Consider the following 19,383-nt stretch of genomic DNA (forward strand, 5'->3'; position numbering starts at 1 on the left):
TCTAAATAAGCAATGGAAATGCCTCGAATCTCGTATTACACGAGGCATTTGCATAAGTAGTACTCCTCTCTCTCTGGCTTGAGCTGACAAAGTTGCCAAATCCTATCCTCTAGGGGGAGCAAGTATGCGATGTATCTACCTATCTCAATCCAAAGCTGGTGTGAGGATGTACGAAGCTGCCCAATGGCACATTGTACACCATGAGACAAGTGTGCTTCCATATATCTCGAGCAAACAATAAAGCCATCAAGGGATATGTGTAGAAGGTACTTCCGGTAGAAAGTCATCTTCGTCCCTAAATCCTCAATAGGTGTTATGTTGTAGCTGTGTGTATCTAAATATTGTCCAGTCTGATGATGCGGTTTAGCTCCTCTCAGCTGAGCTCCAAGTGGGGGAAATTCAAGCTGTACTGTAGTGGTGGGAGGGATCCATACGTAATCCATGTAATTGTAGCCATAACTTTGTCCAAGCATACCAACACTCAATATCCCCCTTTAATGCTAGCTATCTAGATGACTCTGGTGCAAGCCCTCTCTTGGTAAGGTCCAAAGCCTATACAAGAAAGTCATTGTCTAGAAAAGAGCCTCTGTCACTTGAGGTGCTGCTCCCATCTCTGCTCTAATAATCTCATGTGGTATGGAGGGCTTACTTCAAACCATCCGTAAAATCATTAATACTAGGGGTCTCTCCACCTACTCCCACTCCTCGTATATCTCCTCCCCTCTAGGTAGTTGTTGATCCTATGTGGCTCTCCTCGTGTGGTAGAGGCTCAATCCCCATATAGGGGCCCCATACAGAAATGCTAGTGTGACCAAAGTGTTAAAGAGCTAGAGCTTCGTCCAAGGCTCCTGAAACTGTATGCATGCGCACTGGCTCTTCGTTGCCCCCAAAGCTGCATAGTCTCGTGTCAATCTATCCTTTACTTCTCTCCTCAAAGTGAATCTCAGTCCTAAAGGGATCCCACTCCGATGTCGTCCAATGATGAGGATAGAGAGGCCCCCTTGAACATCCTCATAACCACATGCTAGGCTTCTATCTATGACCTAAGCTACAGTTCCCTAGGTTTCAACCATGGTCTCTGTTGTGCTATGGAATACCATTCTGAGCATTAGGACAATCCCACAGGTGGTGTCTCTACGTGTCATCTAGCCCACCACATCTTATGCATGCCATTCGGTCCCTATTGTATCAGAGCTAAGTGCCAAACTACCAAGCTCCTATGAATTAGTAGCCAGAGGAAGAGAAATATCTTCATAGGCCTAAAGTTCTCATCTAGCCTCCTCCAAAAGTCTAATAAGAAATGGTATGATATGCCTCGTTTGTGACAATGGGAGGTGGAAGGTGGCTATTCCCTAATTCTTCTCGTCTGAATCCTCCTCCCCAACCTAGTAGTTTAGCCAAATAATGCCACATCACATGGCGTATCAAGAAATTGATTGCTCCACACCCACCTTTCTAGATCCCACTATAACCTTTGTAGAGGCCTCCTTTGATAAGCCCAGTATCTCCGTTCATCTAAAAGGTAGGTCATTGGGTCTGGATCAATGGACCAATTCTTCTCGTAGTATATGCCACAACTTTGATCCTCTGTCAGGAGCATCCTATGAACTCGGTGTGTTCCAAGTCCTCTTGCTAGAGGCATCCATCCATCTCAACCAAAATAGTGAATGTAGTGACTCTGCTAGTCGCAATGATTGTTAGAAGGGTATCTCCTTCGAATAAGAGATCAACCTAGGTTTGAGAAGCATCTACATCTATCCACCAGTCAGGAGGAACTTCCTTTGTCACAACTTCAATCATAGTCTTGGCTATTGTCTCTGCCTCTGAATCTCCTACAGTAGCTTCTCAAATGCAAATCTATATAGAGAATTTCCATCAAGATAGATAAGTCCTCTGTCTCATACTGTGGCATGACTCTAATCTCAAATAGTGATTGAAGAGAAGAGGCTATCTCCTCTCCTCTTTGGCGATAGTCGGTGCTATAGCTGATGAAGGCGAAATTAAACAATCCATGCTCTAATAATGGCTGATATCAGTCTAGCCTCAAAACTCCCTAAGTCTCTAGTGATGATCTCCATGGACTTTTATGTATGGGTGCGATGGATCGAAGCCTCTTGATCAAAAGATTCTTCCAAGTCTCCTCGCCTAGAAGAAAATCCCCGACAATGAGCTTAGCCAACAAGGCTCCTTGCCTGGAAGAGGACCCCTAACAATGAGCTTAGCCAATAAGGCTCTGCTCTCGCAATCTAGGTCTATGATCCCTAGGCCTCCTCTAGGTTTGGGCTGTATGATAACATCCTAAGCCACCTTTGCTCTAGCCAATATCCCATCTTCTCTTGACCAAATAAAGTTCTAATAAGACACTTGCCACGAGAACGTAAAATTTTGAGATACTTAAATCTTCCTAATAACATTTGATTAAGATATTAATCAAATGTGCAAGGTTGTTTAAGTACATGTGATGTACATGGCAGATATTCCATAATAATAGGCCAAGGACCCCAAGGACGCAGTGCATATCAAAGGCAAAAGTTGTGATAAGTTATGTCAGTTGGTCTTTGGGGATCGATTGGTGTCAGTTTTGACCCTTAAATAGTTATTTCCCCAATGTCGGTGGTGACACTAGGGACTAGCATTAATTAATTAATTAATGTCAATCAAGGATCAACATAGGTTGGGGACCACTCCAACTTACAAATGGCCTAGCCAATTTAATTATGGATGGGCACACTTAATTTTGGGCAGGGTCAGAAGGCTGAAATTAATTTTCAAGATTATTTAATATTGAAAATTAATTAGATAGTTAGATAATGCTGAAAAATGGATTTAGAAGACTGCCACTTGGCAAAAATGCCCATGCAAACTGAGAAAACGTTTTTGGGGGTTGGGTCTCAACCATTCAGTCAGTTTACAGCTTTGGAGAGGGAGGGAGAGAGCTATTGCTCCATTTTCTGATCAAAGAACAGCAATTTCTGCACAAGACAGTCAATTTGGGGGCCTCAATTGGCAGGGGACAATAGGGAGTCACCGTACAAGGGCTAGCAACAGCATTACTGATCCAATGGCAGCATTTTGGAGATGTGTGGCAGTAGATGACTGCATTAAATGCAGGCTGACCCAAGCAACATGTAAAATTTAGGATTTTCTCGCGAAGAAAATCAGATTTCTCTCTCATCTTGGCTTTCTCTCACCTTCTCCAACCCATTCTCAAGAGATCTCGGCATTCCACAACCATTTTGAGCAGATCTCAGCCAAATTTGGTGGACAGCAAAGAGATCTTTGTTGTAAACTCCAAATTTTTGTAGAAACTAGGGTTTGACCGCCACCTTGGCACCCGTGCCAATTGATGAAGGCATCGTATACTAAATTCAGCACTAGAAATTTGTGTAATTGTCAAGGGAATTCAAATGCGAGCCCAATCATTGTAATGTGGGAAAACATTTGGCCAATTGGTGGTTCCATATATGTAAGTCCTGGGTGAAAAATCAAGGGGCAATTTGCCCGAATTGATTACTGATTGTTGCTACAACAAAGAGGATTTTTAGAAGAGCAAAGGAGATTGTGAATCTCAGCTTGTACTTATTTCATTAGCAATCAAACTAAAGAAATATAGAAAGGGGTGCTAGTTTTGGGGCCAATAGGGTGTCCAATGCCTAGGATTATTAAGGTAATTTGTGAATTTCAAGTTATCTTCATTTGCCGATTGCTTCAGTTAACTACTTAATCAGGGAATTATGGGCCTTTCAAAGAACAAAGGCTGGTTCTTGCACTTCACTTGGCCAATGTATGGCCCGGAGAATGCCCATTGGAAATGATATACCACAACGCCACGAGAATAACCTGGTTGGCAATCAACCACTCTCCTTGCTAATGAGAGTCTCGCTAAGCTTCAATATAGGATCATTTGTCTAATGCTCAAAAGAAGAGGTATCAACTATTGCTCTAAGGTAATGTCAATCCCCACATTACATCCAAGATATCTCACCACAATCGTAGAGGAAACCCAAGTGAAATCCTCGTGCAGTTGCCATTCCAGCTACCTAGTGTTACATACTCAAAATCCATAGGATTTGTTCCAGTTAATTAGGACACCTGCTACGCTACAAAATGTCTCCATGGCTGCTACAAAGGCTTTAAAGATACTCTCATCCTTGTCTAAATAAACTCGTGTCACCAACAAACTCCACATCAAGAAGCTCTTCAAACTCAAGGATGGGTAACATGATGCCTCTGATACTTGTGAATCTTCTCTCTCAACAAGAAGTACATGGCCTCTACTACGATAAGAATATTAGGCCTTATTAAATGCAAGTGTGGCCATGAATTCAGCGCTTGAAATTTGTGTAATTGTCAGGGAATTCAAATGCAAGTCCATTCATTGTAATTTGTGGCAGCATTTGGCCAATTGGTAGCTCCATTTGTGCAAGTCCTGCGTGAAAAATCAAGGGGTAATTGGCTTGAATTGATTGCTGATTGTTGATACAGCAAATATGCTTTTTGGAACAGCAAAGGGCATTGTGAATCTCATCTTGTACTCATTCCATTAGCAATCAAGTTAAAGAAATACTTAAGGTGTACATACTCAAAATCCATAGGATTTGTTCTAGTTAATTAGGGCACCTGCTACGATACAAAATGTCTCCATGGCTGCTACAAAGGCTTTAAAGATACTCTCATCCTTGTCTCAACAAGAAGTTCATGGCCTCTACTACAATCAGAATAGGAAGGTGGTGAATAGGTAGCCCTATCTCACTAATCTTAATTAAGGTTTGGCCAAAGTCTGGATAGTGGGTCTGATTAAATGCAAGTTTGGCCATGAATTCAGCACCTGAAATTTGTGTAATTGTCAATGAATTCAAATGCCAGCCCATTCATTGTAATTTGTAGCAGCATTTTGACAATCAGTGGCTCCATTTGTGCAAGTCCTGCATGAGAAATCAAGGGGTAATTGGATTGAATTGATTGTTGATTGTTGGTACAGCAAATAGGCTTTTTCGAATTGCAAAGGACATTGTGAATCTCAGCTTGTACTCATTCCATTAGCAATCAAGTTAAAGAAATACCGAAAGGGGCGCCAGTTTTGGATCCAACAAGGTGTCCAATATCCGAGATTATTAAAGTAATTTGTGCATTTCAAGCTATTTTCGTGTGTTGATTGCGGTAGTTTAGTACTTAATCAGGGAATTAACACCCTTTCCAAGAAGGAAGGTTGGTTCCAGCACTTCACTTGGCCAATGTATGGCTAAGAGAATACCCATTGGAAGTGATATACCACAAGGCCACCAGAATGACCTCGTTTTTGCGACCAAACACTCTCCTTGCTAATGAGAGTCTCGTTAAGTTTCAATAAAGGATCATTTGTCTAATGCTCAAAAGAAGAGGTCCCAAAACTCTTGCTCTAATGTAATGTCAATCCCCACATTACATCCAAGATATCTCACCACAATCTTGTAGGGAACCCAAGTGAAATCCTCGTGCACTTGCCATTCCAGCTACCTAGTGTTACATACTCAAAATCCAAAGGATTTGTTCCAGTTAATTAGGGCACCTACGCTGCAAAATGTCTCCATGGCTGCTACAAAGGCTTTGAAGTTACTCTCATCCTTGTCTAAATAAACTCTTGTGTCACTAGCAAACTCCACATCAAGAAGCTCTTCAAACTCAAGGATGGGTAACATGATGCCTTTGATACTTGTGAATGTTCTCTCTCAACAAGAAGTTCATGGCCTCTACTACAATAAGAATAGGAAGCCAGCGAATGGGCAGCCCTATCTCACTAATCTTAATTAAGGTTTGGCCAAAGTTTGGATAGTGAGCCTTATTAAATGCAAGTTTGGCCATGAATTCAGCACCTGAAATTTGTGTAATTGTCAGGAAATTCAAATGCAAGCCCATTCATTGTAATTTGTGACAGCATTTCGCCAATTGGTGCTCCATTTGTCTAGGTCCTGCGTAAGAAATCAAGGGTAATTGGCTTAAATTGATTGTTGATTGTTGATACAGCAAATAGGCTTTTTGGAATTTCAAAGGACATTGTGAATCTCAACTTGTACTCATTCCATTAGCAATCAAGTTAAAGAAATACCGAAAGAGGCGCCAATTTTGCGTCCAACAGGGTGTCCAATGTGCGAGATTATTAAGGTAATTTGTGCATTTCAAGTTATTTTCATTTGTTGATTGCGGTAGTTAAGGGCTTAATCAAGGAATTATCGCCCTTTCCAAGAAGGAAGGTTGGTTCCAGCACTTCACTTGGCCAATGTATAGCTTGGAGAGTACCCATTGGAAGTGACGTACCACAAGGCCACCAGAATAACCTGTTTTTGGCAACCAACCACTCTCCTTGCTAATGTGAGTCTCTTTGAGCTTCAATAAAGGATCATTTGTCTAATGCTCAAAAGAAGAGGTCCTAACTATTGCTCTAAGGTAATGTCAATCCCCACACTACATTCAATATATCTCACCACAATCCTGTAGGGAACCCAAGTGAAATCCTCGTGCACTTGCCATTCCAGCTACCTAGTGTTACATACTCAAAATCCATAGGATTTATTCGAGTTAATTAGGGCACCTGCTACGCTACAAAATGTCTCCATGGCTGCTACAAAGGCTTTGAAGTTATTCTCATCCTTGTCTAAATAAGCTCTTGCGTCACCAACTCACTCCACATCAAGAAGCTCTTCAAACTCAAGGATGGGTAACATGATGCCTTTGATACTTGTGAATCTTCTCTCTCAAGAAGAAGTTCATGGCCTCTACTACAATAAGAATAGGAAGGCGGAGAATGGGTAGCCCTATCTCACTGATCTTTATTATTGTCAAGAAGCTCTTCAAACCCAAGGATGGGTAATGTGAGGCCTCTGATACTTGTGAATCTTCTTGCTCAAGAAGTTCATGGCCTCTACTACAATAAGAATAGGAAGGCAACGAATGGGCAGCTAAAGTTTGGCCAAATTTTGGATAGTGGACCTTATTAAATGCAAGTTTGGCCATTTATTGGCAGCTTAATGCATCTCATATACCTTGTCAAGAGAAAGGCTTGTCTTTCCTTTTGCAAATCCTTTTCCCGCCAAACAAAAAAAATCCATGCCTCGATTTGTTGTTGTATTACAAGATTTCAAGCAGAGTTTGATTATTGTAGCCATGGAAATGGAAGGTGCATCAAGTTTTTGAGTTGGGACAATAGTCAGATCAATCATATGTGCATCCAAAATCAGCTTAGCTATCACGGGGATGTGAAATTTTGAGATTTGTTAATCTTCTTCTTCTTTTCCCAAGAAAAGAGAATTCTATTAATTACACCTCGGAGAAAGTCCCCCTAAGGTAAATACAAAGTACAAGAAACTCTGTGAAGAGTAACTAAGTATATCAAAGATACAATGGTTGTGTAAACAACCAATCTGGTGGGCTAAAGTGCCAGACCATCTAAGGGATAATGTGAAAGATGGTGTCTGAATCCCAAATCCTCAGGAAAGCCTCTCTTTTCTTCCTCATCCTCTCAGAGCTGCCCTGCAACCTCTCCCATCTCCCACCAAGAGTATGGACTATTTCTATCCAAATCCTTGATAAAGACTCCCCAGTGGATATATCCTAAAGATCAATGACCTGGCTACATCTTGCATTCCATATGTACCAAGCTATAATGCTGGAAATCAGCTCCCATCTGTGACAATGTCCCTGAGTCCACTGTGTCTGTGAGTAGTCTAGGATAGGGATCTTGCTCAGATGCTGTCCAATGATGAGAAAAGAAATGCTCCCCTGAGTGTCCTCATAGCCGCAAGCTGGACCTCTGTCTGTGACCCAAGCTGCAGCCCCCCATGTCGCCACCATGGACTCTGCTATACCATGGAATACTATCCTAAGAGCTCTCCTTCAAATCTCTTGGGCTCTAGGACAGTCCCATAGGCAATGTCTCTGTGTCTTCTCTGGCTCACCACATCGCGTGCAAGCCACTGGGTCCTTGCCATATCCAAGCCAAGTGCCAATCGCTAAACTCCTATGGGCTAGAAGCCATAGAAAGACAGATATCTTCATGGGCCTGAAGCTGTCATGTAGCCGCCTCCAAAAGTCGTATAAGAACTCATCTAAGACTCCTTCTCTATGCCAATGAGTGATGGCTGCAAGCTATGATCTAATCTTGCTCATCTATATCCTCCATCCCAATCTAGTAGTGTAGCCAAAGAAGGGGATGTTAGATGGCCTATCAAGGAAGGGATCCCTCCACACCCACTCTCCTGGATCCCACTGAAGTCTCTGTAGAGGCCTCCTCTGGTATGCCCAATATCTTCATCCATCTATAAGACAAGTGGTTGGGTCTGGGTCTATGTGCCATTTTCTTTGAAAGTGTGCCACTACTCTGATTCTCTGCCTGGAGCAGCCACTGAGTGTTGTAAGGTCAAGGCCCTCTCGTTGGAGGCGGCCATTCTCCTCAACTGTGAAAGTGAATGTCCTGTCTCTACTAGATGCAATAACTGCTAGAAGGATACCCCCTCTAGAGAAAAAACCAATCCAAGTCTGAGAGGAAGCTGTTTCAGTTTGCCAATCTGGTGGAACCCCTTCCATCATGGCCTTAATCATAGCCCTAGCTCCCCTAAGACCCTGTAATCTCTGCATTTGGGTCCCGTGTGGTAACTCCTGAAATGCAAACCACTCCCCCACTGATGTAGCGACCTATAAAGAGAATCTCCCCCATGATAAATGTGTCCACTACCCAATGGTGTGGCTTGACTCTGATCTCAAATAATGATTAAAGAGAAGAGGCTGTCTCCTCTTCTCTTCAATAGTAGTCGAAGGGAGCTGGTGGAGCCCTGGAGATACAGATCTCCAAGGGCAGCTGCAAATCTGACCTCGAAGCTTCTCCCTAAATCTCTGGTGCTAATCTCCTAAAATATCCAGTGAATGCCGGGCTGCCATGGTCCTCCATGTATAGGTGTCAAGTTCTCTCTAGCCTCCCCATCAAAAGTTTCTTCCAGGGCTCCTCACCTGGAAGCAAACCCCTAACAATGAGCTTGACCAATAAGGCTTTGCTCTGACTATTTGGGTCTATGATCCCCAATCCTCCTCTGGATCTAGGCTGTATGATGATATCCCAAGCCACCTTTGCTCTGGCTGGACTCCCATCTCCTCCTGACCAAATGAAGTTCTTGATGAGGCGTTTCACTTGGCCAATACATGACCTAGAGAATGCCCAACAAGAAGTGATGTACCACATGGTCGCAAGAAGAACAAGATGTTTTAATCTTGGTGATGACATTTGATTTTTTTTAAATCAAATGTGCAAGGTTGTTTAGTATATGTGATGCACATGGCAACTATTTCATGGTAACAAGCCAAGGACCCTCAGGATGCAATGGGTGTCAAAGGAAAAAGTTGTAATAAGTTATGCTTGACAAGTACTAGGTGGTATCTGGTGTCAATTTTTGGCCTTGACCAATTTATTAGCCACTAATGTTGGTAGTGACATTAGAGTCCAGCCATTAATTAATTAATTAATACCAGTCTAAGGGCTAATAACTGCTCAAGGATACTTTGTAGACAAAGTGGCCTAGCAAATTTAATTATTAACTGGTGAATTTAATTTTTTGAGTAGTAGAATAGTTATTAAATTAATATTCAGAATTAACATCCTGAAAATTAATATAATAAGCCGAATAAAAGTAATCTTGGATCTCCACAATTGAAGAAATCTATCAGGGGAGCTCACGCCCGTCATGTCGTGATATTGTCCCCCCGCCCCGACTACGCACGCCCGTCCGTCTACCCGCACCGTCCGACTGATCGCCCGCCATCCAACTGATCGCCCCGCCCCGACTGATCGCCCCCGCACTGTTCGCGCCGTCCGATTGATCGTGGCCGTCCGATCGATCGCCCCGTCCGACTGATCGTGGCCGTCCGATCTTCACCCCCGCACTGTCCGCGGCCCCCCGCCCTGACGTTTTGCAACGGCCTCCTGTCTGTCCCCCCCCCCCCCCCCTCGCCTGGCTATTTCCCCCCTGCTTGGCCGTCTCCCCATGCCTTGATAGATTCGCTGCTCCCCCCCGCCCCGCCAGGCCTCTCTCGCCGTCGATCTGTCTATAGGCCTCCCTCGCCAGGCCTCCTTGCCACGGAAACCAACATAGTCCCCCCCCCCCCCTTGCAATTGATCCCCCCACCCCCCAGTTGTTCCCTCTATCTACAACAACTATCCCCCCCCCCCCCCGCCAAGTAGCACCGCGACGTGACTGGTTGTCTCGCAGAAGGGACGTGCAATGGAAACCTCTGGTTAGACGCCGGCGCACTCAGCAAGTGCCCCCCAGTCAAACACCTTGCGCGTCGTCCTCTTTGAGGAGCAGCTCTTAGCCGTCCGAGCTAAGGAGCTAGAGCTAAAGGAAACAGCAATTTATGGTCAAGTAGTAGGACATTCTCTAGCCAGGGCCCAGCTTCGGGACTGGCTTCACTCCACGCTGCGCATCGGCACATCGTAGATCGTGGAGGCAGTCCTACTGGGCCAAGGGATCTTCATGGTCCGGCTCAATTCAACAAATGCATCTCGTGAGTTACTTGTTGCCAATTCACCGTATGCGTCCACAAAGGGGGTTATATACATGGTCCCCTGGTATAGTGGCTTTACTGTGGAGGCGTTTGCACTCCACAACAGGTTTCTCCGGCACCCAGTCACCCCTCTTTTCCCCGGCCTGGCAATAGAGTATCGCCATTTGGTGGAAGACTTTGGTCGGCTCTTCAGCACTATCCTTCCCGCATCCTTCGCGGATGCAGTGAGAGCGGCAGGAGTCCCAAAAGTACGGGTGGTAGTGAAAGAGATCAAGAATATCCCACAGTTCCTAGAGATTGAGGCGGGCAGGCACTCCTTTAGACAACAGGTCATTGTGACGGGGCAGCCAAGGCAGTGCCTGCGGTGCCACGACTTTGGGCATCAGGCAGCAGGTTGCATGCGTTTCGGAGCCAAGGTGGCTCCGCCGACAAGCCCACAGGTGGACGTTGATGGCTTTATACGGGTCTAGAGACGACAGAGAGGGAGACGGCAAGGGGGGCGCAGCCAACGTCTCAGACCCAGCCTCGACAGGGAGTAGGAAGGCGTGTGACCCCCCCTTGGCAGAGCACTCCACAGCCCCCCATACCCGCCCCACCCTGCAGGACCACAGCCCCCCACATCCACCACCCGCGCCACAGACTACCTCTCCTGAGTCCCCACAGCCTCCACATCCCATGCACCCCCCCACTGACCCTGGCCCACAGCCCCCCACTTCCAGGACCACTAGCCCCCCCCACACCCGCCATGTACTTCCGTCCATCCCACCATCCCTCGATCATCCTCCCCCCCACCACCTCTCGTACTGAGCACCCCCCCTCATCTGCACTAGGTTCAAGCGAGCCCCCCCCAAGCCCATCCCCCCTCCGACCACAGGAGGTGATGAGCCACACACGCCTACATCCTCTTCGCACCAGCAGTCCCCCCCCTCCCATACAGCCACCAGCTTATCCACCCCTGCCGCCCGTCACACTTTCTCGAGATAGGCTCACCTACTGCCACAGGAGTTCTTCCGCAGTGGCCCATGGTCCTACTTGAGAGTTGCGGAGCGCGGAGAGTTCCCACTACCTCTAGAGGTGGGGATCTTCGTGGTTCGTAAGTCAAGGAGGGGCAAGGTCCATCTTCTAGCACCACCGGATGAACCAAACTATGTTTTTTTTCTTCAGCCCTCTCACTCAAGGGAGTGGACGACGACACAGATAGAGGAAGAGTTGAAGAGTCAAGTGGCAAACCACACCTCCCAGTGGATGGGAGAAGAAGGACTAGCATTGTTTGCACAGCAGTGGCCTAGTTGCATGATGGACATTAACTGGTGGGCTGGTGTCGAGGTCCCTCACCTGAGCATTATCTTCCGAGCCCCTCCATAGTGGAGGGCTCCGAGGGATGTGATCGAGTGACCCCTGGCACAGGCGGCCTGTTTCTACCAGTGCACAGAGTCTCGACTCTCCGCATGGCTGATAGATGCATTGGTAGTACCAAGTGGAATGTCTATCACCCTTATGGTCCAGCTGAGGGCCACCATAGGGGAATGGAGCTCGCCGTCCAATCCGGCAGCAAAGCGCACCTGCATGCCTCATAGCTCCTCCTCGTCATCAGCAGCCTCCACACCGAACAAATGCCTGTTCAGGCAGTCACAGGTTTCCCTATGAGCTTACACCTTGCATCCTGGAATGTGAATAGCCTCCACTACAGTAGGGGACGTGGTTCCAGGAAATTGATTGTTCGACAAGAGCTACAGCCTGCCCTGGCCGAACAGATCGACATCTTACTTCTACAGGAGCACAAGCTCACCCTCGCCCAGGCCCAGCGGGTAGGAAAGGTACTCCCAAGCAACTCACACACTTACTGGGAGCATGCCATAGGTGCCCACGATAGGAGTGGAGGTGTGTGCACCTCTATTGGTCTGAGTCTTACCACTTGTGTTCGTGACCACGGGACGATAGTGGCAGGGAGGGTGCTATGGATCAGATTGGATATCGGGGACTCTTGCCTTGGATTCCTTGATATCTATGCCCCCACGGAGGTTAGGGCACACAGCAGGTTCTGGGTGGAGATCGCGGAAGGACTCCCAGAGGTGGACTCTTGGATTGTTGGAGGAGATTTCAACAACCTGGAGGCTTTGAAGGACCAGCAAGGCAAAGGGAGAAACTACCAGGGCATGGCCGGGGAGGAGCAGGAGGCATGGGAGGTGTTTCTACTGGCAGTAGGAGCACCCGATGCTTGGAGAGACCCTACCTTCCACAGGAGGGAGAGGTCACTGGACTTCTCTTGGGGATACAGACGGCTAGTGGAGCCCTGCTGGAGCGGTTGGACAGGTTTTATGTGGGAGAGTGGGGAGGCTCTCGGGGAGGCCAGATTGAGCAGTTGGCGGGCACCACGTTGTCCGATCATTGCTCGGTTCTCCTGACACTAGATCCCCCAGCATCTGCCCTAGATTCACAATCTTGTCAGATCCCTGACTCGATCTACAGGAGGGAGGAGGTGACGAGATAGATAGAGCAGATTTGGACCAGAGAGTGGGGCAGGAGGGGCTAGATCGCAGAGGAGGTTGCAAAGGCCCTAGCTGGGTTGAGCAAGATCTACTAAGAGGTAGCCATACAGGCCAGGCAGCAAAGCTGGGAGGAGGAGAGAGCACTCTGACGGGACCTTGCAGCCACGCAGAGATTATTACAGGTAGCACTAGGGGATCCCACTCTCCACACACAGGAGATGCATGCGCGAGCAGCCATTGCTGGTCTAGAGGACAGGCACTCTGAGTTCTCTTTCTGCACCTCAGCAGCTTTCTAGGCGCAGAAGGGGGACACGATGTGCAGGGAGTTTTTTCAGGTGCACCAGCCTCGCACCTCAGGAGAGCAAATACGCAGCCTCCAAGATCAGTATGGGAGGATCCTTTCTTGCCCAGACGAGGTGATGGAGATTGCCACTGACTACTATAGTTGCCTCTTCCAGCAAGAGATAGCCTTAGCTAGAGGACAGCGAGGTAGACAGCAGGTCTGGGGTAATATCCTGTCCCTTGTCACAGAGGAGATGGGACACTCCCTCCTAGCCCCCTTCATAGAGAAGGAACTAGAGGAGGCTTTTTATACACAGGACGGGCAAAAATGCTTGGGAGACGATGGCCTCTCTGAGGCTTTCTTCACTACCTTCTGGGAAGTGGTGAAGGACCCCCTACTGTTGGCCTTTCAGGAGATCTTCACTTCAGGACAGATGCCAGGGAGTCTATCGGTAGGCCTTATCAGTCTGGGGAGACCGGTTGGAGCTTTCCCAGTGGAGATCAATCACCTTACTGTCAGTGACCTATAAGGCACTGGCAAAGATGATTGGTAGGCAACTATGCCCCTTGCTTCCTTCCATGACACACAGACTATGCCCCTTGCTTCCTGACATCATCCATGACACACAGACAGGCTTTTTCCAGGATAGGAGCATCCTGGACGATGTATTCACCTTCTTTGAGGCGACAGAGTGGGTCCAGCACAGTGGGCAGAGACTGGCCGTACTACTTTTGGACTTTAAGAAAGCCTATAACAGGGTGGACTGGGATTTCCTAGAGGACACCATGGTGAGGTTGGGTTTCCCCAAGGCTTGGATTTCCAAGGTCTCCGCACTTTACAGATCGGCCTCCAGCAGGGTTCTCATAGGAGGGAGGTGAGGGGTGGAGTTTCGGCTGGAGAGATCGGTCTGACAGGGCTGCCCCGTGGCCTCATACATGTTCCTTCTCTTTGCAAAGGCGATGTCTCACTTCCTCAAGTCACGTGTGAGCGGTTTACATGGCCTCCGACTTCCAGTAAGAGAGGAGACCGAGTTGTTAGACTCAGAGTATACAGATGATACAGCTCTTTACATAGAGAACGACGAGTTGATGCTTGAAAGAGTAAGGTTGGCTCTTGAGGTGTTCTGTTCTACGGCGGGAGCGAAAATCAATTGGCGAAAGTCGGTTGGTTTCCTCACAAACCCGGACTCTAGCACGGAGTGGGACGTCCACCTGGGATTTAGATGGGTGAGCAGAGCACAACAGACCATTCGGTACCTAGGGTTCCAGGTGGGACTCGACATCACTCCCGCCCAGCAATTTCTTCCAGTCCTCGATTCTATTCGGAGGAAGCTGACCTACTAGAGCACGACTAGCCTCTCACTAGCTGGCCGAGCCCTAGTAGTTAACCAGGTCCTCCTAGTGATGGCCTAGTACATCGCCTCGTGTTGGTGCTTCTCCTCCTACGTAATGCAGCTTCGCCACCTAGTGCGGAATTTCCTTTGGTCCGGGTCAGACGGCTCCAGGGATTCCGGAGCCAAGATGGCGTGGGCGACCATTATACGACATCGGTCAGAGGGAGGGCTTGGGATCATAGTCCCACAGTATCAGAGTATGGCCCTCTTGGGCAAGCTAGTTGTCCGAGGCCTCACACCGGGAGGGTAGACCTGGAAGGTCCTATTGCAAGAGGGTCTTCAGGATTGTAGACCGAGGCTTGGCGGTGAGTGGAGGCCGTCCTGAGATGGATCTTCACGTCAGCCCAGATCACCCCCCCCCAGATCATCCTTCCTACGCAGCTTGTGCCGTGTGTGGCAAGGCCTCCACAAGGCCCTTATCGAGAGTCCCCTAGGTTGCCAGGAGGAGATTGACCGTCAGCCGGTGATTTGGAACCCCCAAGTTAGGGATCGGAAAGGGGCACAGATTGGCGAGCGCCCCCACATCCAGTGGGCTGGATGGGAGGCTGGCCCGGCTCATACCATCAGGACATGGCGGAAGGTGTACAAGATGGCGGACGAGGAGGTGTTGAAGCATACATCATGCTGCCAACAAGGAGTGGAGCTGAGTTGAAGGGAGATAGACGAAGCGATACCTCAGGAGTGGCTTGCCCCCAGATTCGAGAGCCGATAGAGCCCCGGGAGGTATGGGCCACTAGGTTTTCACTTGTTGGCATCCCCCTACAGGTGGCAGGAAGAGTGGGTGGCGCTCCACCTGGGACCTTTTTCACAGTGCAGGAGGGGGGGCGTCTAGCTCTTGACAGAGGGCACCAGGATGAGGGGTTAGTTGTCCTTTCATGGAAGAGGATCCGCATGGTTGGCCTTCAGGGGAAGACATGGCGGCTGGACCCTTTTGTCTTTTGGCAGGAGCTTAGGGAGTGGCGCCTCTGGATCTGGGAAGAAAGGCCACTTGAGGAGTTGGAGTGGGATCCAAGAGAATGGCTTTGGCCGGCCACTGCAGTCGCCAAGAAGCCACCAAGGTTCTTGGACTACACCACCAGGATTGGCAGACACGTACTGATGTGGGAAGACATAGATTGGGCGCTGTCACGTAGCAGGCACTGGGCGGAGCACAGCATCACGGACTCGTTCCGACGGAGCTTCTGGCGCTGCCTATGGGACAGCTGGAGGCCGAGGAGAGTATCGTATTTTTTATGGTTGGCGGCACATGGAGACTTGGCGGTGGGAAGTTGGCTTGCCCAGTGCAGGAGGGAGTTTGTAAGTGCTGCACACAGCAATCAATGGAAACCCCAAAGCATTGCCTTTGGTCTTGTGAGGCGGCACAGCTCGTGTGGAGAGGAGTATGCCACATCTTGTACCACATAGCACCTAGCCTTGGATGTATCTCTTGGGGTGCTTTCTGTTGGCAGGCGATCAACCAGGGCCGTCACCTTATGTATGAGGCCGGGATGTAAGACACGATTTTCATGATCGAGACAGGGTCGTGTGCAATGGTGGGTTTAGAGGCTCTTCCCATCTGCCAAGTATTGGAGCCCACAGCAGACCGCTCTGAGGTATGGGAAATCATAGGAAGTCTTACTAGTTGGCATATCTGGAAGGTGTGGTGTCAGGTGGCTTTCGGTGGAGAGAGACTTTCAGTACAGGCAACCCTAGCAGAGCTCTGGACCTCCATCATCCACTCCCTTCGAGGCCGATGGGATCAGGTGCAGGGCGAGTCCAGGGCTCATCAGGAGCTCCGAGGTCATTTCAGGCGCACTTGGGGTGGCCAAGACCTGTTCTTCGTGATGCAGGCAGGCAGCCCCAGGTAGTGATACATCCCCCCTCCATGGCTTCTAGCCCCTATCTCCCCTAGACCGCCTTGAGAGGCTTGTATATATGATCTATCTGTGACTTTCACAAGCTCCAGCTTGGTCTGTTGAGCATGAGCACTTCTTTGTATTCAGGTTTTTTCTGAAGTAATATAATTAGCCACACTTTATTTGCAAAAGAAAATAGAAAAAAACCGGATAATGCTATTGAATGAATTTAGAAGGTTGCCACTAGGCAAAACTTGTCCATGCAAGTGGGAAAAACGTTTCGAGGGACTGGTAGAAGTCTATTCTAACCATTGTGAGAGAGAAAAAGGCTATTAGAGAGCAAGGAGAGATTGCTAATGTGATTTGCAGTCACCACTAGTTTGGAGCCATCCAGGAGCAAGTGACAACAGCCCAAGGTTCTTCTAATGCAAACGACAACATACAAGAGAGAGCAGCAGTCTGGTGATGACAGCTTCCATGGCTGTTTGATCAGGGCAGCAATAATTTTTCCGTGTTTCTCGCAATGCCACTAGAGATTAGTCCTACAGCATGTGACAGCAATTTGGAGCCCTTGAGGAGCAAGTGACAACATCCCAAGGTCCTTCTGCTGTAGATGATAGCATACAGGAGGGGGCAACAGTCTTTTTGGTGGTCCTAAGCTATAGGTGGCAGCTTCCATGGCTGTTTGAATAGAGCAGAGGCAGTTTTCAGTGTTTCTCATACCAAAACCCTTAAATTTCTCTCTCTACAACATTCTCTTTCATCATCCAGCCATCTCTCAAGTTATCTCAGCATTTTTCAGCAATTTGAGCCATCAGAGGAAGAGATTTCAATCAATCTATACTGTAAACCCTAATTTACAATAGAAATTAGGGTTTTGACCACTAAGGCCTCACTAGGAGGATACCAAGGGCCACCAAAGGAAGTCTAAGCATCCGATAAAGCAAGATTGAGAAATGGACACATAAGAGAAGACACATCATCCATTGCCATTAAACATGCATGTCCTTTTTATATCCATGCATCGATACATGCCTTTCAATCCAAGGTAGACAAGATAAGAGGGAAAAGGGCATGCAATGGTATAACATTGACAAGGTTAGAGGAAAATGTGCATAACTTCCATCCATAGCAAATAAGGTCACTTGTATTCCAAAAGAGATAAGGTTAGAACAAAAAAGTGAATGCACTGGTGCATGCCTTTTTGTTCATGGAAAACAAGGTCACCATATGAGCATGATAATAGACAATGTTTAAGCACAAAGGGTAAGTGTTGGTGCATGCCCTTCCATTCATGGAAAGCAAGGTCACCAAACTATCATGGTAGCAACAGTCAATCCATGGTAGAAGAAAAAGGCTAGTGCATGAGCATGATCATAGCAATGATCAATCATGTGATAGAGATGAGTCATGGTGAAGAAGGCACCATGTGAATAATGGTGACAAAAGCTAGAAAGGTGATGTGGCACATGCAAAAGAAGGGTGAATAGAAGCACATAGTGGAGTTGGACAAAAGGGTCTATAATTTCAAATGGCTGGATAGATACTCGAAAGAGGCACTTAATGAGTGATCTTAATATCTTTCATACTAGTACAATATCTCTTAGAGCTACAGACTTATTGGGCTGTGGTGTGCAGGTCACAGGTTTTTTCCGATCCAATATATATATTTAGCTTTATAATTATGACTTAGATGTTATACTACTATTGTAATTTATAATAGGAGAGGTGATATTTGAACATCTCAATGAAGCAAGTCATATCTTGGTATCTTGCTGTACTGGTACAATATCTTAGATCTCTAGATTTGTTGGGCCATGGTGTATAGATTAAAGGTTTTTCCCAGTTCACTGTTGCATTGGCCAAATTACACTAGTCTTTTTTACAAGCATCAAGTTGGATAATTTGTTAATTAACAATGTCAGATCACCTGCACATGTTTACTTTAGTCTGCATTTTTTAGACAATCAGAGATGTGGTGCATGGAATATACCCCATTGAAGAACGTGATGCTGTGATGCTTGGTGCATTACAACTGCGTGCTGATTCTGGGTTTATTGAGCATTTGGAGGATGCACTCACGTAACTTTCCAGACCTTCAAAGTTTATAAAAAGTAATACACTTCTCTAAATCTGCACAAAATCACCAAGCATGTGTATCAAGATAACATTGCTAGCTTGATCTTGTAGCAGTGATGAAATGGTTCAAAAGTTTGGTCCCAAAGTATATGTGGAAGGAAGTGAAAGGGAATGGAAAGCAGCATTGTTAAAGACTGCAGCAACACTTCCACATGAAGCTGACACTTCCATTTGCATCAATGATTATATGGAGTTTCTACAAAGCCGTTGTTTTCTATATGGGTCATGCTGGTATTATGTTAAGGTGCACAGAGCTTTCTCACAATATATTTGAGTCTTGCCATATAATGGGTGTATATTTTTTAATTTGTAAAGGTAACTGCTAGATAAAGAACATATAAACTATCATATTCAGATATATAAGTTATTTTCCTACAGCAAAAGATCGATCCAAGATTACCCCGTGAGATGTTTGTGGTTATCAATACATTTGGAGTCTACTTTGTTCAAGTGAAAACAAAGGTATCTTCTTTTCAAGTGACGTGTTTTTGTCTGCCATCAACATGCTTTTGGTTCAAGGAATGTTTCTAAGAGAAGTTATTGATGTGGCTAGCATTACACAGACAAGTGCTATTTTTTCCGTGGAAGATAAGAGAAATTCTAATAAAATATGCCTCAGTGATATTCTCCACCAAGGTAAAAGTACGTAATTATCCTGGCTCTTTGGTTACAAAAAGATGTCGAGGGCACCCTCCAGAATCTCCCATCTCCCTCCCA

At 46.9% G+C, this 19,383-nt stretch overlaps 1 protein-coding gene across 5 annotated transcripts in view; it reads left to right on the forward strand.

Moving 5' to 3' along the window:
- LOC148011057 (uncharacterized) overlaps positions 1-19,383 on the forward strand; it is a 222,661-nt gene that overhangs the window by 135,815 nt on the left and 67,463 nt on the right. For 2 of the 5 annotated variants that reach the window (XM_087671387.1, XM_087671388.1), the window contains exons 14-16: positions 18,491-18,609; positions 18,721-18,910; positions 19,045-19,128. In XM_087671387.1, coding sequence (XP_087527513.1) covers positions 18,491-18,609; positions 18,721-18,910; positions 19,045-19,128 — 393 coding nt within the window. Of the gene's footprint in view, positions 1-18,490; positions 18,642-18,720; positions 18,911-19,044; positions 19,129-19,383 lie in introns of those variants that run through there. The other 3 variants (XR_015689466.1, XM_087671389.1, XR_015689465.1) reach the window with 2 other exon arrangements.

This window comes from Lygodium microphyllum, chromosome 29 (genome assembly GCF_053477565.2).
Source record: "Lygodium microphyllum isolate KBCC chromosome 29, Lygodium_microphyllum_v1.1.10, whole genome shotgun sequence".
NCBI classification, from domain to species: domain Eukaryota; kingdom Viridiplantae; phylum Streptophyta; class Polypodiopsida; order Schizaeales; family Lygodiaceae; genus Lygodium; species Lygodium microphyllum.